At 42.3% G+C, this 22,451-nt stretch overlaps 2 protein-coding genes and 1 non-coding gene across 3 annotated transcripts; 2 read left to right on the top strand and 1 right to left on the bottom strand.

Moving 5' to 3' along the window:
* Positions 1 to 5,517: 5,517 nt before the first annotated feature.
* LOC141614392 (uncharacterized) lies at positions 5,518 to 6,624 on the top strand. The gene has a single exon (XM_074433136.1). It carries the CDS (start codon positions 5,518 to 5,520, stop codon positions 6,622 to 6,624), a length of 1,107 nt encoding a protein of 368 aa, XP_074289237.1.
* Positions 6,625 to 8,002: 1,378 nt separating this feature from the next.
* On the top strand, positions 8,003 to 10,314 carry LOC141614391 (uncharacterized). The gene is made up of 3 exons (XM_074433135.1): positions 8,003 to 8,960; positions 9,141 to 9,800; positions 10,277 to 10,314. The coding sequence occupies exons 1-3, from the start codon at positions 8,003 to 8,005 to the stop codon at positions 10,312 to 10,314; spliced, it is 1,656 nt and encodes a 551-aa protein (XP_074289236.1).
* Positions 10,315 to 18,883: 8,569 nt separating this feature from the next.
* Positions 18,884 to 18,990, bottom strand: LOC141616426 (small nucleolar RNA R71). The gene has a single exon (XR_012530775.1). It is a non-coding gene; the product is annotated as a small nucleolar RNA R71 (small nucleolar RNA).
* Positions 18,991 to 22,451: the final 3,461 nt, after the last annotated feature.

The raw sequence follows: 22,451 nt of genomic DNA, 5'->3' as shown, positions 1-22,451 counted from the left end.
AGTGATAGTAGAATGACCATGTTACATTTGAGCCGAAGCATTACAATCCGAAAATTGTTGCTCATGAGTAGATTTACTTTAAAGTGAGGGTCTCTTTAAAGGGAAATAGAGCTTTAGAGTACACAAATGCATAAGATTTACATAAAGATGTTGATCAAGATAAATTGTGTTAGGGATTGCCACATTTCATTAAATGAAGAATGGCAAATAAAATTTCGCTTTTCTAAAATGGGAATTTAGAGAAGGAAGTGTTTAAAAACAAAACCTTAGATGAAGATCTAAGAATCCTGACATATTATGCGTAGCTGTCTTAAGTGATCACAAGATGGTCTTAAGCTAGCATTAAAGGATTATACTTTTCGTTCATGTGATTATAGTGAATTGTTTCATTCACATGATTGTAGAATCATGATATACATGAAGTTAAGTGGAAGCTATAATTGTTTCTCCATGTCTTATATGTAGATAACATATTACTTATTGAGAATAATATACCAATGCTCTCTTCTGGTAAGAGTAATTGGGAGACATGGAAAGGGATGCAAAGTACTCTAGATTTTGAATCTATGTGAGAATAAATTGGCATAGAATTGAGAGTCTTATGAAGATAAGTTCTTTCGTATCTGTTTAACATCAACAAAGTTGAATGGCTTATTCATGATGATGAAAGTGGAATTACTATGATGAAATCATAGTCGTTCACTGAACCCATTAAGTTGTTGATTACATGAAATCGATTACTAATGTTTCCGCCATTAGAACGATTATGTATGCCAACAGACGCACCTTTTCTTTGTGATGTACCATATGCTAGGTGCATGATAAGTCAATAATAAGTTAATTCATAAGATGGGCTTGTGAAAGCCTTAAAGTACAATTGATGACTTGTACACATGTTTGGATGATAAACTAAGTTAAAGTGTTGAAGGGTTGCACCAACTTTAGTTTCCAAGCTTAAAAGGATTTGATGAAATCCTAAGTAAATGTTATTGATAAAGGAGTAAGAAACTAAGAAATGTGTTTTTTAGTTTCGCGCATTGCAAATTCTACAAAAGGAATCTAAGTTAGTTGTGATAAAATGGTCAACGTAAGGATTAAGGGTGAATCCCTCTACAAATGACTTTATCACATGTTATGCGATAACAGTGGGAGCTTCTTTCAAGTTAAAGAGCTCGGGTCTAGTATGAAGTCTAGACATATACTTAGAGAAATTCATGTCATTAAGAGATGACATTGATGTCATTAAGAGATGACATTGAATGGAAGGAAATAGCAATTAAAAGGTTGCAATATACGGATATCGGGTATATCCACTTTCCAAGCTTTTATTGCATTTAAACTGGTATTTATAATACACTAGAGATTATAGAATATGAAGTAGTAATAGTGTATTGACTATTCATATGTGATAATCACATTTATCGTTTGAGTTTTATTAAACTCACCCGCTACTTTGTCGTATCCGAATGGGTTGTAGAGACAAATTGAACCCCACTAAAGTGAACTGGATTGACATGGTATTCGCCCCTAGTTACTCATATGAGGTGACGTCTCGAAGTGACTAGAGTGTGATGCGATTGATGGCAAGTTCAAGTGCCATAGAGTCATGTGGGATGACTAATCGATCACATAGGCGGATGCACGGACAATGTCGGGCGTGACCGCTTATAGAGTTCGGTAATTCATAAAGCCTGGTCGTGGCAAGAGCTACTATAGTATTCTTATGAGTCAATTCTTTTGACTAGAGACTATTCGCCCAAGTTGGCACAACTTCTGATTAGCTTTGATTTATACTCTACGATTTCGTAAATGAGGTCAAACTGGGTATATTTTGGGTTATGATGGATTGTGGCTGAACGAAGGGAATAAGGCGATAGGAATTGTCCACCCCTTGTCAGGGTTGTTTGAAATCTCAAGGCCACTCGAGGAGTAGTTAACTGGAAATGCGTGGCCACGCTCGGAAGGTATCTTTGATAGATAATTCCGGTCAGACAGTTAATCTCCAGATCGAGAAAACCACTCAAGATATGATCAAATGTAAGTACGACCTTCAAGACACCTTGCATTGAGTGGGAGATTGTAATAGGACAAGAGAATTGGTGACGCACACTTGTCGAGGACAAGTGGGAGATTGTTGGGAAATGTGTCCTCAACAATAGTGCGATCACATGATTTAAATATCATAATTAAATCTCAAATTAAGAATACGTGAGGGATGATTTATTATATAATCAACTGATCGTCATTAATCGGTAATGATTGGCTGACTAGAGTTTGACATTACTGTCGTGTGACGGTGGTGGTCAGTTGATCCCTTAAGGTCACACCTAAAGGACAATTCCCTTAATGGACAAATTGATTAATTGTATGACGATACGAGGTAATCAATTCCTTAAAAGTGAACAATTTACTTGTGAGAAAGAATATTAATATCTTATTATAATGGGATTAAATAAGATTTATTTTAGTAATAAAAGTGCATTATTACTAAAATTGCTTATTGTTTGAGAAACAATAGAGATTAGAATGAATGGTTAATTATAATTACAAGATGTTGTGAATTATAATTTTATGACTCATTTTATTTATGTGATCAAGTATCACTAGTCAATTTATTGTATGTAATTTAATTAATTTCTAAAATGATATTTATGGGATAAATATGCATTAAATTAATTAATTACATGTAAAATACTACATGTAACATATTGTTTGACAAATGACAAATTGACAAAATAAAATGGTAGTCCATTTTATGATATGGACCGAAATGGAGGGTATCATGGTGGTGTGTAGTTGATTATTTTATGAGATAAAGCTATGTGTAATCATTCCTACACACACTAGCCTTACACACCTATTATGTTGGTAAGAGAAAAAGAAAAAGGAGATTCCAATTCTTGGCATTACTCCCTTGTTCCAACCGTGCTCCCTCCCTCTCTATATGAGAACTTTTGTTCTCATTTTACAACTTACTCATTCATTCATCTACATGCAAGAGTTTTGCTCATCTCTTTCTCTAGTTTTCTCTAACAAGTTTTTAGAGATTTACAATAAATTGTTCATCCATTCTAATATTAAAACAAGGTTACTAGTGTAGTAATAATAACAATATTAGAATACATTTTAAGGATACTAGTATAATAATCTAGTTAATTAGTATACTAGTTTAAGGGTAAGTCTTGGGTGCAATCTAAGGAGGATTTCTATACTTGGGATCTTGGAAGATCATCCATTAATATTAGCTCAAGAACAAGTGAAGGAAGGTGACCTTCCTTGTGCCCAAAAATTTCGAACCACCTACAATGTAAGGAACATTGTTGTTTTTCTTATAAATCTTTCATTTTGTTATGCATGCACTAGATCTAAAGAACAAATAATTAACAAGTTAATTAGTTCACTATTAGAGGAATCTAATAATAGGTATATGAACCTAACAAGAGAGTCTCTTCAAAGCATCTGTTAGGCCCAAAATCTGGATATGGGCTGACTTGGGGCAGCAGGCCTGGAAGCGTTATGGGATGCAGGATATCAGGGAGTCAGGGTGCCAGCGTCAGCAAGCAGCGCATGATATGGGCTTTGGTCCATGCGGGAGAAGCTTGTGAGGGTCCAACATCTTGCGAGATCCGAAGAAGGAAAGTCCTACCCAATGTCAAATTAGGGATAACTTGGAGGGAAAGCAAGGAACCCTAGCCCAACGAGTTCCCCTATATAAAGAGCCTTGATGCAAAGAAGAAAGATCATCAGAAAACACAAGAACCACACCCTAGCATTCATAGCAAGCATGCGAACTGTATTTCCTCTCGAATTATAGTGAAAATATTGGTGGGATTCCTCCCCCCGCGGTTGTTTCCCACATCGGGTTTTCCGCGTCACCAAAATTGCTCGTGTTCTTTGTTTACATTACTCATACAGGATAACACACGACAATCATTCAAATCATAACATAGACCTAACTCTAAGACCGCTTTAACCCTAAATCGGTAGAAATTTACCAAAACAGTTTGGCGCCCACCGTGGGGCATAGTGGTCGTCTTCGTTAGTCAGTCTACTCAACAGTCAAAACATGTCCGGACACAAAGAAACAACCTCAGGCAACGTCGGCGGTGCACCAAAGAACAGTGCCGCCCCCTTCAAAGAAAGAACACGAGATACCATCTCCCTCGCAGTAGCGGCGGCAAAGACGTACAACCGGGTAAAACCACCATCGCCGCTCGGATACCAAAGAACCAAACAAAGTCGAGTTCCCAGTGTAGCAAAGAAGCCCATCTTCGGGAAGGGCTCGGACTAGAGATCCAGGAGTCGCTCGGGGACAAGCAGGAGTCATTCAATCGAAAGAGGAGCACAACCTGTGCAATGATTCGGGCTCCTCCGAGTCCCACCAGCATCATGATAAGCGGGTTGGACACGTTAGCCAGGACCATCAGGACTATGCAGAGCGAAAATAGAAGTATGAGATCCCAGATGGAAGAGGACAACATTCTCCTCCAAGCGCAGATCAACGAGTTAAGGAACCAGGCCACTAGTTCGACCCCTTGGATGCAAGAAGATAGATCCGGAGGGCCGCCAGAAGAAAGCGGGGATCGAAGGCAGACACGGGTATTACCACGCGAAGTAGCACTCAGGCTAGACATGGATGGAACACCACAGCCAAGAGGAGGCCTGATCTCAATAGGACTGGGGGCATTAACACCAGACGAGGAACCAGCACGCCAAGAGCTTACACCCACATCAGGCGCGGTGGGACAGCAGAGAAGCAGGGCTACAGTTGCGGTCCCAATAACCAGGATGCCAGTTACGAATCAAGTTGAATATACCTGGGAAGGCACTCCGGCGGAAGCGACATCGCAGGCACGTCAAACAGAAGCCCTGGAATAGCAGAAATTTGCACGAGGAGCAGAACGTCAGTCACAGGAGCATCTGCGACCCACCGGGAGAGAGACATACATAGAACAGCAGTACCAGAAACTACGGAGCCTCCTCCGGAGGGTCTCAGGAATGCCCCGGCCTATGGAGATGGCTGCACCAGAAAGCTATGCTGACTCACCATTCACTGACGATATAGCTACAGTGGCCTTACCAAAAGGATTTAGCGTCCCAACGATGACCCTCTTCGATGGAACCACAGACCCCTGTGATCATATCAGTCAATTCAAGAAGAAGATGATGGTTACTACCGCCACGGGAGCCTCAAAGGAGGCATGTATGTGTAAAGGATTCGGTTCAACCTTAACCGGAGCAGCATTACAATGGTTCGTTGGCTTGCCTAACGGGACCATAAGTTCATTCACCGATCTGGTCAACGCTTTCAACCAACAGTTCTCCAGCAGCCGGAGAACACCCAAGTAGCCAAGTGATCTATACAGGATCGTGCAGGAGATAGGTGAGTCAATCAAAGACTACGTCACTAGGTTCAATGCGGAAAAGGTCTCAATACGAGGCTGTGATATGTCCACTGCCATCAACGCCTTCAGGCAGGGCTTGGATAAGGAATTAAACCTCTACAAATACTTAACGATGTATCCTTGTGAGATATTCGAGGAAGTCCAGCAGAGAGCTACTACGGCGTTAAGGTTGGAAGAAGATATACAGGCTAGAAAGGGTATAGCAAACTTCGGCGAGACAAGCAGGAAATTCGTACCAGAAAAGAAAGACGACAGAGCCAAGCCGTACAGCAGACCCAATGTCAGCAGAATAGTAGAAAAAACTCAGCAAATCGACGATTCTCCGCATCCTCCTAAGCTATCTGAATACGGATTCAACACCGGAATGGAAGGACTGCTGAAAGCACTGAGGAGCCTGGGTGATCAGGTAAGGTGGCCGAAACCTTCCACTCAGGACCGACCCAACGACGACAGAGACAGCAACAAAAGATGCGAATGGCACCAGGACATAGGTCATAGAACAGAAGATTGCTACAAGTTGTGGAGGGAGGTGAAGTTCCAGGTACGCAAGGGAAACTTGGACCACCTGTTATCACGTGGGGGCAAGCAGGATAGAAGAGAAGCAGCAAATCAGGTGCTTCCTTCTGCTCCACCCATATGCACGAAGATTATTAACGTGATAACAGGCGGATCTGACCTAGCAGGTTTGACATATTCCGTTGCCAAGAGGAAAGCCACCGGGAGCAAAGGGGGTCATCCAGAAACTTCGTACAGAGTAAGCCAGAGCAATTTACCCCCGGTAACTTTCGATGAAACTGACATGGAAAGCGGCACAGAGCAGCATGACGATGCCCTAACTATAACGTTATCCATTGGCAATTGCACCGTACGGAAAGCATTGGTAGATACAGGTTTCGATAAAGAAAACCTGATAAAGAAATCTGTGCCCCTGGTGGGATTCAGTGGGGAGACCGCGCATTCAGTAGGTGAGATAACCATCCCAACGTATATTGAAGGAGTTAATAAACTAGTGAGATACCTAGCCATCGAAGGTCTAACCACCTACAACGTGATACTAGAAACACCGTGGCTGCATCAGATGAAGGCAGTGCCTTCAACATATCATCAGTGTCTCAAGTTCCCAACACCATGGGGCACGGTTACGGTAAAAGGAGATCAAGAGGAATCCAGAAACTACTATACCCAAGCCCTTAAGGCTACAACCAAGATCCCCTCATAGCAATTACAGGACCGAGGCACCTCGACAGAATACAAGGAGCCTCCCTCGGAGGAGCTGGACCAGATACACCTGGACGAGGAACACCCGGATAGGACAGTGTTGATTGGGGCAACTTGCAGTGAAGAGCTGCGCAACCGGCTGATTCAATTTCTCAAGAACAACATGGACTGCTTCGCCTGGTCCCACAATGATATGGTAGGCATAGACCCATCCGTTATTTCGCATAAATTAAGCGTGAACCCAAGCTGCACCCCAGTACAACAGAAGAGAAGAAAATTCGCGGCAGAAAGAAATGAGGTCATTAACAAAGAAGTAGACAGTCTCCTGGCAGCAGATAAAATTAGAGAAGTCAGTTACCCTGAATGGCTCTCTAACGTAGTAATGGTGCCCAAGAAGAACGGCAAATGGAGGGTGTGCGTAGACTTCACAGATCTAAACAAAGCTTGTCCCAAGGATCCCTTCCCACTGCCACATATCGATGCAATGGTAGATGCTACTGCAGGACACGAGGTACTCACTTTCCTCGATGCCTGGAGCGGTTACAATCAAATCAAGATGCATCCACAAGATCAAGAGAAAACAGCATTCATGTCGGAAAGAGGCATATATTGTTACAAGGTCATGCCCTTTGGCCTAAAGAACGCCGGGTCCACCTATCAACGGTTGGTAAATAAAATGTTCAAGCAACAAATAGGAAAGACCATGGAAGTATACATTGACGACATGGTGGTGAAGTCTAAAAAAGCAGAAATGCACATGGAGCACTTGGCAGATACCTTCCAGACGTTAAGGGAATTTAAAATGAAACTTAATCCATCCAAGTGCTCGTTTGGGGTATCTTCAAGAAAATTCCTAGGGTATATGGTGACCCAGAGGGGAATTGAGGCAAGCAAAGAGCAGATAAGAGCAATACTCCAGCTGGAATCACCCCAGAAGCCAAAACATGTGCAGAGGCTAGCAGGGAAGGTGGCGGCCCTAAATAGGTTCATATCAAGGGCCTCGGATAGGTGCAAACTGTTCTATGATATATTGAGGAAGAGTCAGAAATTCGAATGGACTGAAGAGCATGAAAAAGCATTCGCATAACTCAAAAGCTACCTAAGCACGCCACCATTACTCGCGAAACCTGAGCAAGGGGAACCACTATTTTTGTATCTATCAGTCACGGAAGCAGCCGTAAGCGCAGTCCTGGTCAAAGAACAGGAAGGAGTGCAGCATCCCGTGTATTACATTAGGAAGTCTCTGCTCCCTGCAGAGACCAGGTACACTTCCTTTGAAAAACTAGCATTGGCTTTGGTTTATCGCTTCTTATAAATCGCGGCCGTACTTTGAATCTCACACCATCCATGTCATAACCAATTACCCGCTAAAGACTATTATGAGGAAGCCTGAACTTTCAGGTAGAATGACTAAGTGGTCAGTACATCTTAGTGGCTATGACTTGCAATTTGAACCCAGAACGGCGATAAAATCCCAAGCCCTAGCAGATTTCGTCTCTGACTTCTGCCCCGCCACCCGTAGGGAGGCAGAAGAAGGAATGCTGGCAATAATAAGGAATCAGGATGGTGAAATCTGGACCTTGTACATTGATGGAGCCTCAAATGCAAGAGGGGCTGGCGTAGGTCTGGTCCTTCGATCTCCTAAAGGAGACATGATAGTGCAAGCCATTAGGTGTGAGTTCAAGGCAACCAACAACAAAGCCGAGTATGAAGCTCTTATACTTGGGATGCAGATGGCGTCAGGGCTCAAGGTGAGGAACCTGAGGGTATACAGTGACTCCTTACTTGTGGTAAATCATGTAAACAACGAGTATGTAGCGCGTGATCCAAATATGATAGCTTACTTGAAAATAGCCACAGAGCGAAAGTCAAAATTCAGAACATTCAAGATAACTCAGGTGCCGCGGGAGCAGAACGTGGAGGCAGATGCTCTGGCCACGTTGGGATCCACCTTCCAGCCCGCAGAACTATCAAACATACCGATTACTCATGTGTTGACCCCAGCCATCCAGGGAGAGCCAGATCAGAAACCAATGAAAGAGGATGTACACATGCAGTGTGCACAAGGAGACAGGATGCTGGTTTCCGCAGTAGGACTGCAGGATGCAGATTGGAGGGTTCCATACCTAAATTGGCTAAGGGATGGGACACTCCCTGAAGACAGAAAGGAAGCACAAAGTTTCAGAATAAAAGCCTCCACATACATCATGATTGATAATATTCTCTTCAGGAAATCATTGGCAGGACCATGCCTCAGGTGCTTAGGCAAAGAGGAAGCTGAAACGGTACTGAAAGATGTGCACAGCGGAGAATGCGGGAATCACGCTGGAAGACGAAGTCTGTCAAACAAAATTTTGAGACAAGGGTATTTTTGGCCCACCATGCACGCAGACGCAGTGAATCATGCTAAACGCTGCGAGTCGTGTCAAAAGGCGGATCCAGCAATCCACCAGCCAGCAGAACCAATGCATCCGATTATCTCTCCATGGCCATTTATGATGTGGGGCATGGACATAGTGGGTAAGCTGCCCAGGGCTCCAGGAAACAGAGTGTATATGCTAGCTATGACCGATTACTTCTCAAAATGGATTGAAGCAGAAGCAATGACAGAGGTAAAGGAGCAACAGGTGATCTCTTTCATCAAGCGCAACATCATAAGCAGATTTGGGATACCATCCGAGATCATATGCGATAATGGGTCCCAGTTCATATCAGACAACACCGAGGGCTTCTGTGCAAGATGGAACATAACACTGAGAAAATCAGCCCCCAGATATCCACAAACCAACGGCCAAGCCGAGTCCGGGAATAAAATCATTGTGGAGAACCTCAGAAAACGGCTGGAAGAGTTGGGGGGAAAATGGGCAGATGAACTACCACTGGTACTCTGGTCGGATAAAACAACACCTAAAATGGCAACAGGTCAAACTCCGTTTAGCCTTGTATATGGAGCGGAGGCAGTGATACCTTCGGAAGTTCTGGTACCCATGCACAGATACGGCAGTCAGACGGCAGAGCAGAACAAAGTCGAAATGGCCAGAAGTCTGGATACAGTTGATGAGCTACGAGAAAGTGCCTACATACGTATGGCATCGTATAAACAATCTGTCGCAAGGACGTACAACAAGAATGTTAAGATAAGGACCCTTGAAGTGGGGGGGCCTTGTACTCAGAAGGGTATTCGAAAATACCAAGAACCACAAAGCAGGCAAATTTGCCTACAAATGGGAAGGGCCATATCAGGTCGAAAGCATTGTCAAGAATGGGGCATACATGTTGATGACCATGCACGGTCAAATCCTGGATAAACCCTGGAACATCCGTCACTTGAAACGGTACTTTGTCTGACAAAGTGCCAAAGCTTTAGTGTATAACGGACCTTTCAAAAGTCCGTGAAAAAAAAAAAAAAAAAGGGGGTGGGGGTTAGTGTATGCTTTAGGTATTAGTATTTTACACAAACTTTTTTTTCTTTTAGTTTTTCTTTTTTTAGTCAGAAAGAGTCGTTTTTAAACCGAGTAGTACAGGCTGTGGCTTCCTGGATCCAGGTGTTTCCCTGGAACACCATGAGATAGCACCAGGTAATTTGCACTACTTTGGACTTTATAACGCTTCTACGAAGAAAGGCTTTGGTACTAATGTTGGTTACTTATCAGATGAGGCACACTTTGAGGGTCCAGCCCCTGCCATGTGAGGATACGAAGACGTTTATCTTAAGTCAAGCCACATGGAGAGCATACGCCGAGGTAGCGCGCAGGGTTCGGCATACTAAGACCACCCATACCTTAACGTTAACTCAGTAATTCCTTAGCTAGCTATGTCGTAGATCAATGGGTGCACGCACGGATTTCAAACATCTGGAACCACAAGGAACGCAACATTCCTTGTTAGTCAGAAACATTGAATGGAGGTAAGCTCTAAGTCAGCCAACCCTAGTGATAAGATATTTTACGTCATGGGTAAAATATGTTATCAAAAATCTGTCGCCAAAAAAAGGAGTTGTGCGCCTGGAGCCAGGTCAGCTTCCTGGGTATGTCTATGTGGAATCAAAACTCCAGAAATCAGTGGCAAAAACGCAAGTATAACAAAAGTAGGGCCTAAAAACCTGGGCCCAGAGCCACTTTAAGTTAGGGCACCTGCTACCTTTGGTAGGCGCCATTAAAAGTTCAAAACCTGCACACCAGCAGGCACAAAATGTACCAAAACAAGGAAGAAAATAGTTTTTTACAAAACTTGCGCCACACAGGGCCAAGTCCCCAGAAAATTTGAAATAAAATTTAAGAGAGGTCAATCCTCTCGATAACTGCTTCCTAACCATTGCTCTGCTCCCCGTGCTCTGTTTGCTTCTCCGTTGAAGGTGCCTGAACAGCCTCAAGAGATGCAGAGGCGCCATCACCAGCCTCCCCAGCCAGGATCTCCTCGACAGTCCCAGATATGGCTCCAGAATTATCCATGGCTGTGTACTCAGGCTCCGGATTGGCAGCTTCAGCTTCAGAAGGGAACAGGGCGCTCAGGTCCATGCCATTGGGAAATGCACGAGCAAACTCTGCCAGCTCCTCCTCCAGGTTCCAGGACGTGTGCCTTCCCTTAGTATAAGCACGGATGCAGTCGATCTGCCCCTCAAAAGCAGTGTAGGCACCCACATTTTTGGCTAGCTCAGCCATCTCTTCAGCACGGGCCTCTGCCTTAGTCAACCCGGCAGTAAGAACACAGTTGGCCTCCTGGGTCCTCGCCAGCTGATCTTTAGCTGCTTCCTTCTCTTTTAGGGCCGCCTGGAGCTGCTCCTTCACCTTAGCACAGGTAGCTGTGAGCTCCTTGTTCTTCCCCACGGAGACCAGACATTCAACCTTGGCCCTCTGCAGCATCTTACGAAAGTAGAGGGAAGATTGGAGAGACTGCAATAAAAAGCACGTTAGTCATGAAAGCACAGGGGCAAAGGAAGAAGAGAAGCAGTGAAAGGAGATTCACCAGGAAGCAGTGTTCTGCAGCCAAGTCGGTCATTTCCTAGGGGGCAGTCGAGTCAAACGCCTTAGAGCAAGCTGGGGTCAGAAGCCTTTCTAGTGCAGGCCAGTAATTGGCACGGTCAGCATCCCCAAACTCGACAGGGAGGCGTAGAAGCAGCTCGTCAGTATGAACGGGAGAACCAGGTGCGCGTGATATTGGGGTGACTTCAATGGGCTCTGGAGCAGGCCTAGAGGAGGATCTTCTTCTTGAGGAGGCAGGGAAGTGAGAGGAATCAGCAGTTCTCTTCCTGGTATGGCGCATCAGGATCTCGGAGACAGACGGTCTAGCACTTCCTGCGGAGGCACAAGAACGCAGGGGATCGGAATAGAGAATCAATGGGGGCAAGAAATTCCAAGAGATTGAAAGGTGTTTACCAGAAGACATAGTTTCCTTGGTAGCAGAGTCGGCTAGGCCAGAAAGCAAAAGGTTAAACAGCCTGCGGTCCTCAGGGATGGAAAAGAGCTTGGCAACAGAAATATCTTCATCCTCGGATTTCTCGGGGTTCGTGAGTTCTGCATCAGATCAAAGAGTAAGAACAGTAAGTGACAAGGAAAATCAAAAATGGATATGCAAAGTATACTTACTCTTAGCAAAAATCCAGCGCTCGAACAAATAATCAGCATGAATGGGGAGAGAATCAAGCTTGACATAGAAAAAGTCCTCATACCACCTGTCATCCTTCCCTTTAGCAGCCGATTGGAGGAAGTTTTCAGTCTTCTCCACGGCCCTGAAAGTATATTAGTCGTGCCCCAGTGACCGACACTCAAACCTATGGGCCAGATCTGATAACCCTATCTCAGTGCCAGTGTCGTTGTTCGTGGCAACGGTGGACAAAAGGATCCTCCATGCATAAGGGGCGATTTGGGCCATGGGTAGGGAGTTCAAGCGAATGAACTCCTGAATCATCAGGGGAAAAGGGAATCTAACGCCAAGGGCGAAGGGATAAGTATACAGACAGATCCACCCAGCGCGGAAGGCATCTGCTTTCTGACCAGGTTTGGGGATGAGGATCACCACATCGTCACCCAACCCCAGCAGATCTTTGATCCTAGGTATATCCTCTTGGGTTAGGTGGGAGTCGCCGGAATGCCGTCTTTTGAGGACTCCCTATGAAGGGAAGTCATCGTTTTCAAGGTCGATGGTGGTGGAGGAATATGATGTTAAACGGGTCTTAGCCATATTAAACGAGGAGAGAGAAGCAAAAGTACCTGAGAGGACGGATGAAGGCGGTGCTGGCAGTGAAAGGACGTTGACGAAGAAGGGATTTGGGGAGACGGAAAGTTGAAGGTTTTGAGGAGACGAAATGATGATGAAAGAGAAAATGGTGGGTGGATGAGATTAAATAGGAAGGGGTAGTTGGGGCTTTCAGAAATGTGAATTGAAATGGAGTATGCGAGAAGTCACTCAACGATACACTGCAATTTCCCGCTCAAATAATTAGGGTTGCACTTTTCGCAGAAAATTGGGGGCAAACTGTTAGGCCCAAAATCTGGATATGGGCTGACTTGGGGCAGCAGGCCTGGAAGCGTTATGAGATGCAGGATATTAGGGAGTCAGGGTGTCAGTGTCAGCAAGCAGTGCAGGATATGGGCTTTGGTCCACGCGGGAGAAGCTTATGAGGGTCCAACATCTTGCGAGATCCGAAGAAGGAAAGTCCTACCCAATGTCAAATTAGGGATAACTTGGAGGGAAAGCAAGGAACCCTAGCCCAACGAGTCCCCCTATATAAAGAGCCTCGATGCAAAGAAGAAAGATTATCAGAAAACACAAGAACCACACCCTAGCATTCATAGCAAGCATGCGAACTGTATTTCCTCTCGAATTATAGTGAAAATATTGGTGGGATTCCGTCTCCCCCCGCGGTTGTTTCCCACATCGGGTTTTCCGCGTCACCAAAATTGCTCGTGTTCTTTGTTTACATTGCTCATACAGGATAACACATGACAATCATTCAAATAATAACATAGACCTAACTCTAAGACCGCTTTAACCCTAAATTGGTAGAAATTTACCAAAACAGCATAGGCATAAGACATGCCTAAATCGGTGAGAACCCTTTGATGCCTCCCAGCTTTCCTTTCAGCTGTTTTCGGCTTTCTAGGACGATGGTTATTGCAAGAGGTAAGCTTTGGACGACCTAGACTAGAGGTTTCTCTAGGTGGTGTGTTCTTTTCCACCATTCTATTCTCGAGGGTGAGGACGCGAATGCTCAAATTTTTCACTGTAGCTTGAACTCCTAGGACCATGGCATAAACGTCTTGGAGAGACATGGTGATTGTAGCTTGAACTGCTTCGTGACTTTGCTGACTAACGAAACTTGCTGGATTCCTACTCGACAGAAATGATGCGCATTACAACTCGATTCGAAATGGGATCACGCATACTAAGGCAACAAACAGAAGAAGGGACAAGATGACAAATCTAGACTTGACTTGTGAATTCGTGAAATGTCGTGAGCGACTTCTCGTGTTTGAGTTCACGGTGCTTGACTTTAATTTAGACTCGAGTGTTGACTTTGACGGAGTGACCCTTATATGATTGACCTTATTGACGGGATTGATGACACATGTTAATTCTAATTTGTGTTGTTTAAGACAGACTTGACTCGAGGTTCGGGTATGTGTGTCCCGAACATGTCATTAGGAGAATTCAAGAAATGGATTTTGGAATGACTCGATGTGTTAACCTCGAGTGCGTGAGTCGAGGCGTGGAAATGTTTAGATCCTAATTGAGTTGGGGTAGGGAGTCCAAAATGTCGGCGTGACGCCTCAGGACTTGACTTGAATTTTGAAAAGACCCAAAATGTGAAGGAAGACGAGTTTATGACTCGACAGAGTTTCGACTAGGACATAGTCGGTTTGAACTTTGACTCTAACTTAGCCCAATTGAATTTACACATTTACATTTACATGTTGGAAAATATTTGTTTTTTGTTTCTTTTGTTTTTTTTTCGGATTTTTTTTTGTTTCTTTTTTTTGTTTTTACGTTTTTTTGTTTTTGTATTTGGTTTTGAAATGGGTTTTAGGCCCGAAGTTTAACTCGACATATGGACAGAGTTTAGGCTTATTTTGCGCTATTTTGAAAATATTTATATTTTGAAAAGCATTTTATTTTACAAAATGGTTTTGTTTACAAAAATGGTGATCACATATGATACAAACATATATACAGGCATTATAACGGGATGCTGAGTGCATTTAAAAGGGTTTTGGTTTAAAGGGTGGGTTGTCATACCGAACAATCAAACCCGGGGTCTGTGGAGAGGCTCGTACCAAACAACAGTAAGGCCGATTCCTAGTCCATTTCCTCAAGTAGTGAAAGTCCTTGATACAAACAAGAGTAAGTACCATGATATGGATGACGTCAATCGCTATCCATCTTTAGGCCCAAATAAGAATTAGGACCGTTTAGACGGGACGATTAGTCGAATGGGTTGGGTTGGGCCTAGGAAGGCCGATAAAACGATCTAGGAAGACCGAGTTATGAAAACCGACAATTGTCTTGTACAAACTATTCCCTAACCTTGTTCAAGTTTCACCCTTTTGGCTACACGTAAGTGTATTATCCCCAAGCGGAGTCGCCAACCGTGGGACTGGGGCCACGGGGCGCTTGGGAACAAGCGTTTGCATTTGTGGAGTCGCCACCAATTTATTGTGGAAAATTGGAAACCGTTCGAATACCTCGTGTCATGTCAAGACACAAAGTAGTGACATGAACACCAAGAACTCGTTACCCTTAGCATTCTATGTCTAGAATGACTCTCGTGGATGCCAATGAACACGGATGTTCACAGAGATCTGGAGTAAGGGGTGAGGGTACGTATTAGGAAGCTCTTTTGATCGAACACCTAATCCCGCCCGCCTCGATAGCGGCCTCTACTAATGATTAGGGAAATTATTCATACTTGATATATTGTCGATTATATGCATGCAATACAACATCCAAGTTTTAATCCTAGCATGTGAGATTAGACTAAGTCGGTGAAACAAGTAATTTAATCATGCAAATGGGTCGAAGTTGGAATTAAGATTCAATTATATGTGGAAGGCATACAAACAATGCGATAAAAGAAATACAATAATACAATAATGAAAATTACAATGATTACAATGGATTAAATGATTTATGTCGAAAACACCTTTAAAACGGATAATTTGGAAAAAAGAATAAATAAACAAATAAACGAACAGGATTTAAGGGTGATAATACGAGTATTAGTAGATTAATACGTAATCAAAAACTAGGTCAAGGCAACACGGGAGTTCAGAGACAGAAATCAACCAGGAACAGGCCTCTGGAAGAGGCGCAGCAGTCACTGCGTCTGTTCCTTGGCTCAGTTCTGGCTGTGAAGCCGAAATTGCAAGTTGTTAATATTCGTTGGTGATTTATTTGACTCGGATGAAAGTGATTAATAGATTATTTACATATGATTGGGTCATAAAAACAATATAACACGGATGAAACTAATTAGAACGAATTAATTACATGATTAAAAGGATTAATTAATGAATTGAAGGAACTAAACAAATTAATTAGGTTAAATATGATGAATTAATGATGGACTAACGATAAATATGATAATAAACAGGTGAGAATATATCAAAGATCGAATTCCCGAAACTCAATATGAATGAATCGAATTTCTACAACCCGGTTTTGACTTTAATGACGAAAACCCGCAAATATTAATTACTTGGGATTTAAGTCGGGAATTAATGAGATGAATTAATTATGAAGAATTATGAATTACAGGTTAAAATTATCATGCTTGAATTGTCGTGTTAATGAAACTGATGTGACCATAATTGGCGCATATTTAGCCCCCAAATTACCATTGTTTCCATGCTTTTTAGTGCCTATTTGGGTCATTTCTTATCTTTAGTTCTTTGTTTTGCATATTCTTTGAGATTTTGATCCCTTGGTAGGAAAGGAGTAAGAATCTTGCATTTTCATGGCAAAACAAGGCTAAATTGATCGTATTCAATGACCAAGCATCAAGGAGAGACAAGACTAGAAGGCCTTTGTACATATCATAGTAGAAGAGCAATGTTGAGAAAAGGATCCTTGAGTCCCCAAGGAAATCCCCAAGGAATTCATGAAGAAAAGGGAAGAAAAGAAGAAGAAAAGATGCTGCCAGACAATCCGAACGGATTGTGCACAATCCGTCCGTCCGCCCTCGCCAATCCGAGCGTCCCTCAAAGGAATCCGCTCGGATTCCACCTCGCCAATCCGAGCGTCTTGACCAAGAATCCGCTCGGATTCTCCAGCCCAGATCCGGCCGTCCCGACTCCCATCCGCACGGATTGCAGTACAGCACGTTTTCGTTCTTCAAGCCACGATTTGAGACTCCCTTCTCTCGGACAATACCGGAGTCTCCTTGCTCAACTTAAAAAGTGTAATTACTAGTTTAGCCCTTAGTTAACCCTAATGCATCCTCCCTAATTTTCACTATAAATACCCCATTAGTCTAATTAGAGGAGCATGTTCTTCTTATCAATATTTAGAGTAGTTAATATCAATCAAATCTCTCTTCAATATTGTAATCAAATATTAATCAAGTTTTAATCCAAGTTCTAGTTCTTTAATCTCTCTCTTGTTCTTCATTTATTTTGGGTAATTAGAAGATTATTGGGTTTATTGGGAGATTGACAACCTTCCATCAATCATCAAGTTCTTCTATTATTCTTTGCATCTTTACTATTGGAATCATTAGTAGGTATAATCTCTTAATCCCTTTTTAATTATTGCTAATTACTTTCATTTATTCATCATGTTTCATTATGTTAGTATGATTGACAACCTTTCTAGCATGATCAATATGATAATGAGTGAGTAGTCTCTTAGCTAGGGTTTAATGGGTGATTAGGGGAAACCAACATGGGGAATGATTCATGCTTAAATTAATATGCTTTCATATCTTATTTGCTTGCTTGTTTTGATCTTAATACATGCACATGTTATATTTGATGAAATGCTAAGCCTATGAATCCTTGCATTTACTATCATCTTCTATCCTTTCAACTTGACTTGTAAGACATAACCCAACTCGAGTCTTGTTAGACCATGCATGTGTTGAGTAGGAAAGATTAAGTCGACTTGTAGGTGTTGTACAATCTAATCGATTCGGCTCCGGGACCCAAACTTTCCTAGGATTGTAAGATATAACCCAACTCGATCCATCACAACAATAATTGCTTGCTTATAATTTGAGAACATGTTTGTATGATCATATCCCATGAATCCCCTATGAACCCATGACACCCTAGTGCTTTTAATCAATTGTTTACACCCCTTACTTCATTTACCTTGTTAGTTTATTTTCATTGTTACCTTAGTTTAGTAACCTTCTACATCAACCCAATTTGTGACACCCCCTAGACACTACTAGTTACAATAGAATCTTCATTTCAATACCCGTCCCTTGGGATCCGACCTTTACTTGCCTCTTTACTAATTGTAGAGTTGTTTGTGAAGTATAAATTGTGTTTTGTATCGACCATTGACCAACGACCACATATGTTTAATTGTGAACACCAAATGGCTTCGATCAAAAATGGCGCCGTTGCCGGGGACGGTGTTTAATTGATTTAAGATTTCTTTTATTGTTATTAGTTGTGTCTTTTTCACCTTGGGGAAGTAAAACTCCTCAAGGTTTGTTCTAATTGTTTTTTAGTTGTTTGATATTTTGCATGTCTAGAAGGTTACAAAGAAATTTGTTACCTTTTGACCGTGAAATCGAAAGAACCTTGACGAATAATAGGAGACTTGTTAGGAGGAATTTGGGAGGTGTTGGTGAAGTTGTTCAACCCACTAGTGAGTTTGTCAATCCTTTCGCAATAGAAGGTGAAGAGAACCCATTAAACAATACCACACAAAATCCACCTACAATTCCTAAATTCTCGTCACACTCTATACCCACCAAGGAGGATTTACCAAATGGTACTCCTACCCCACAACATCTTACCGGAAACTTTATTGCCAAGTCCGCCTTCATCCAACTAGTTGAGAGGAGCCAATTCGGGGGAATGCCTAGTGAGGACCCTCATTCTCATATGGAAACCTTTTGTGATTATTGTGAAGCTATCTCTCAAACGGGCGTGACTCAAGACCAAATAAGATGGGTCTTATTTCCTTTTTCGTTAATCGGCACCGCAAAGCAATGGTTGAAGGGCCTTGATAAGGCCACCCTTGGAATAGATTCTTGGAAAAAGTTAGCTCTAGCTTTCTACAAAAAAATCTACCCACCGGAAAAGACTAACATGCTAAGAGCTCAAATTACGGGTTTTAAGCAAAGGGATGAAGAATCTTTGTATGAAGCTTGGGAGCGGTTCAAAGGTATTTGTCGCTCATGTCCTCACCATGGACTTAGCGAATGGTTTTTAGTGCAACAATTTTGGAATGGTTTATATGAAGATTCAAGGAACATTCTCAATATGGGATCAAATGGAATGTTCACCGAAGTTGATGACAATCAAACATGGAACAAAATTGAGGAAATGGCGGTCCATAATTCACAATATAGTAGGCCTCGCAAGGCTACTAGAGGAGGAAAGTATGAAGTGGACACCGTTACTCAATTGGGTGCTCAACTTAGTGCTCACATTGACACAATCAACTTGAAGTTTGAACAAGCTATGACTAGACTTGAGGAAAACTCAAAATCATCAAAGCATCATGTCAATGCCATGACGGCATCCTCATCAATCCCAAGCGGGATATGTGAGAATTGTGGAACCTTGGGTCATGACTCAAGTGAATGTAGGGGAACAACCGAACAAGTTAATGCTTTTCAAGCTTACAAAAGTGGTACCCCTTATTCAAATTTTTACAATGAAAACACCAAGTTCCATCCAAATCTCTCATACAAAAGCCAAAATGTTCAAAACCCTCAAACAACATACACTCCACCACCCATGAGAAATCAAAATCAAAGACCCTTTTTCAATCAAAACCAAGGCTACCAAAATCAAAATCCATACAATCACCACAATGACCAAGGTTTTGATGTCCAAAAAGAGGTCCTCCAAATGCAAAAGAATCAACAAGAATTTTTCACCCAAATGCAAAAGGATAGCCAAGCAAAAGACACCACCATCAACAACATTCTAGCTCACACCAAGATGTTGGAAACACAATTGACCCAACTAGCATCTTCAAGCTCACAAAGGCAAAAGGGGCAATTACCACCACAAAGTAATCCCCCTAGACATGAAACGGTTAGTGCCATTCACTTGAGAAGTGGTACAAGATATGAAGCACCGAAGGAGCAAGTTGAGAATGAAGTTGTGAGAGCTAGTGAGAATGAAGTTGTAGTGCAAGGTCCCAAAGAAGGGGAATCATCAAAAGAAGAAAGTTCAAAGAAAAATGAAGACAAAGCCAAAGAAAAGGAGCCCGTTGTGATTAGACTTCCTTTTCCAAGTCGGCAAGCCAAGCCCAAATTTGATGATCAACTTGGAAAGTTCATGGAGATTGTGAAGAACTTAGAAGTCTCAATTCCTTTCACGGAATTAATTAATCACGTTCCGGCCTATGCAAAGTACATGAAAGATATCCTCACAAAGAAGAAGTCGATCCGGAAACTTGAGACTATCGCCTTTACTAAGGTGAGTAGTGCAATACTTCAAGGGAGTCATTGATTGGTGTCTCTCCCTCATCATCATGGAATCGAATTCTTGACAAGTGATCCGCTACCACATTCTCAGCTCTCCTCTTATCCCTTATCTCCAAATCAAATTCTTGGAGTAGCAAAATCCACCTCAACAATCTTGGTTTTGCTTCTTTCTTTATCAAGACATGTCTAAGAGACGGTGGTCCGAGAAAACAATCACTTTTGATCCAAGCAAATAGGAACGGAATTTGTCTAATGCATAGACAATGGCAAGAAGTTCCTTCTCGGTGGTGTCATAGTTCACTTGGGCGGCATCAAGAGTCTTTCTTATGTAATAGACAGCATGCAAAGCCTTTCCTACCCGTTGGCCAAGAACCGCTCCAACGGCGTAGTTACTTGTATCGCACATGATCTCAAATGGTAGTTCCCAATTTGGTGGTTGGATGATTGGTGCCGAGATTAGTGCCTCCTTGATTCTATCAAAAGCTTCAACACACTCATTAGTGAATTGGAATTGGGCATCCTTAAGCAAAAGTTGAGTAAGGGGTTTCGCGATTTTGGAAAAAAAAATTTATAAAACGGCGATAGAACCCCTCATAACCGAGAAAGCTCCGCACTCCTCTAATATTCACGGGAGGTGAGAGTTTCTCTATCACCTCAACTTTGGCTTTGTCAACTTCGATGCCCTTTTCCGAGATTAAATGACCCAAGACAATACCTTCATTGACCATAAAATGGCACTTTTCCCAATTCAAGACAAGGCTAACATCTTCACACTTTTGCAATATTAAAGAAAGGTTATGCAAACAAGAATCAAAGTCTTTTCCGTAAACGCTAAAATCATCCATTAAAACTTCCATTATGGTTTCTAAGTAATCGGAAAAAACACTCATTATGCATCTTTGGAAAGTAGCGAGAGCATTACATAGTGACACGGCTATCGCAACCCTATCAAAAATAAAACCTAACGGTCTCAACTAAAATGTAGCAGAGGCAGCCGAGTATCGAATCCACAGGGAGAAAATGTAATTATAGCTGTCTATTCTAATCCTATGGTAACAATTGGGGGGTTTGATTAAAATTGATTCTAAACTACGAGAATTAAGGGGAAGAGAAATAAAGTAGAGAGCAGTAAGAGCAGGAAAATGATTTAAAACTATCAATAAAAGAGGGACATGTCGGGAATTCGGTTCACTACGGCAGTCCTGTGGCTCAGCGGTAAATGATTCAGACGAACTAGGTGTGAGACGGATGTTAAAAGGTCCTTTCGGTCCACTTTCTATCCTAAAATACCACTAACTTAACTTTCATCCTCATTAGGGTAGTCTACTGTTTATAGCAGGCCTATTTAGTCCAATCTTTCGATCCAGGATTAATTTTAGCCAGATTAAAGGTGACATAGAAGCGTGCACTCAACTAGGTCGGTAATTACAGTTAAATTGCTATAGGGACAGAGTCTCGTAATTAATCCGTCTAATTCATTTACTACACCGTCACATTTCTACCGCAGATCCCCTAATCCCAACATGAAAGGGGTTTAGCTACTCATATCGGTAATTAAACTAACAGCAGATAAATTTCCAGCAGAAAACATAATGAATAAATGATAAAACGTAATAATGGAAATTAGGGCAAAGGGAATTGATAACATAAACGAGAAATTAAAGCAACAAGTAATTCTTATTAATAAAGAGAAGGGAGGAATTACAATCCAAGCAAATTTCGGCGTAAAGACACGAAATCCAATGAAGCAATCCCGAAAATAAGAGTAGTAGTCGAAAGTCAAAGCAACGTAGCAAGGTAGCAGTAGTTTTCTCGTCCAGAAGATTAGATACATTAACCTAATTAACTTAGGTTTAAATAGAAAAAAGAACTAATGTTTGCGGAAATAAACAACACACGGACTAATTAAAAGCCCATGCCCGTGAAAACCTCTCGATCGAGTGGATTAAACCACTCGATCGACCAACATCTCAGCAGAAGTCCCTCGATCGACCAGCTTCTTACTCGATCGAGGACTTGGTCATGTGCAGCTTACTCGATCGACTAAGGGATAGCTCGATCGAGCATCAGGGGGTCTAGAAACCACTCGATCGACCAACAAACAACTCGATCGAGTACTTTTATCTTCAATTCAGCTCACGTCTTCACCCAAGTGCCTCGTAGTGCGTGCCACGACGCTTCCAAATGCAAGAACTCACTGCGGGACAATCCCGTCT

This window comes from Silene latifolia, chromosome 11 (genome assembly GCF_048544455.1).
Source record: "Silene latifolia isolate original U9 population chromosome 11, ASM4854445v1, whole genome shotgun sequence".
In the NCBI taxonomy this organism is placed as follows: Eukaryota; Viridiplantae; Streptophyta; class Magnoliopsida; order Caryophyllales; family Caryophyllaceae; genus Silene; species Silene latifolia.
This window is presented reverse-complemented; position numbering and strand designations above follow the sequence as displayed.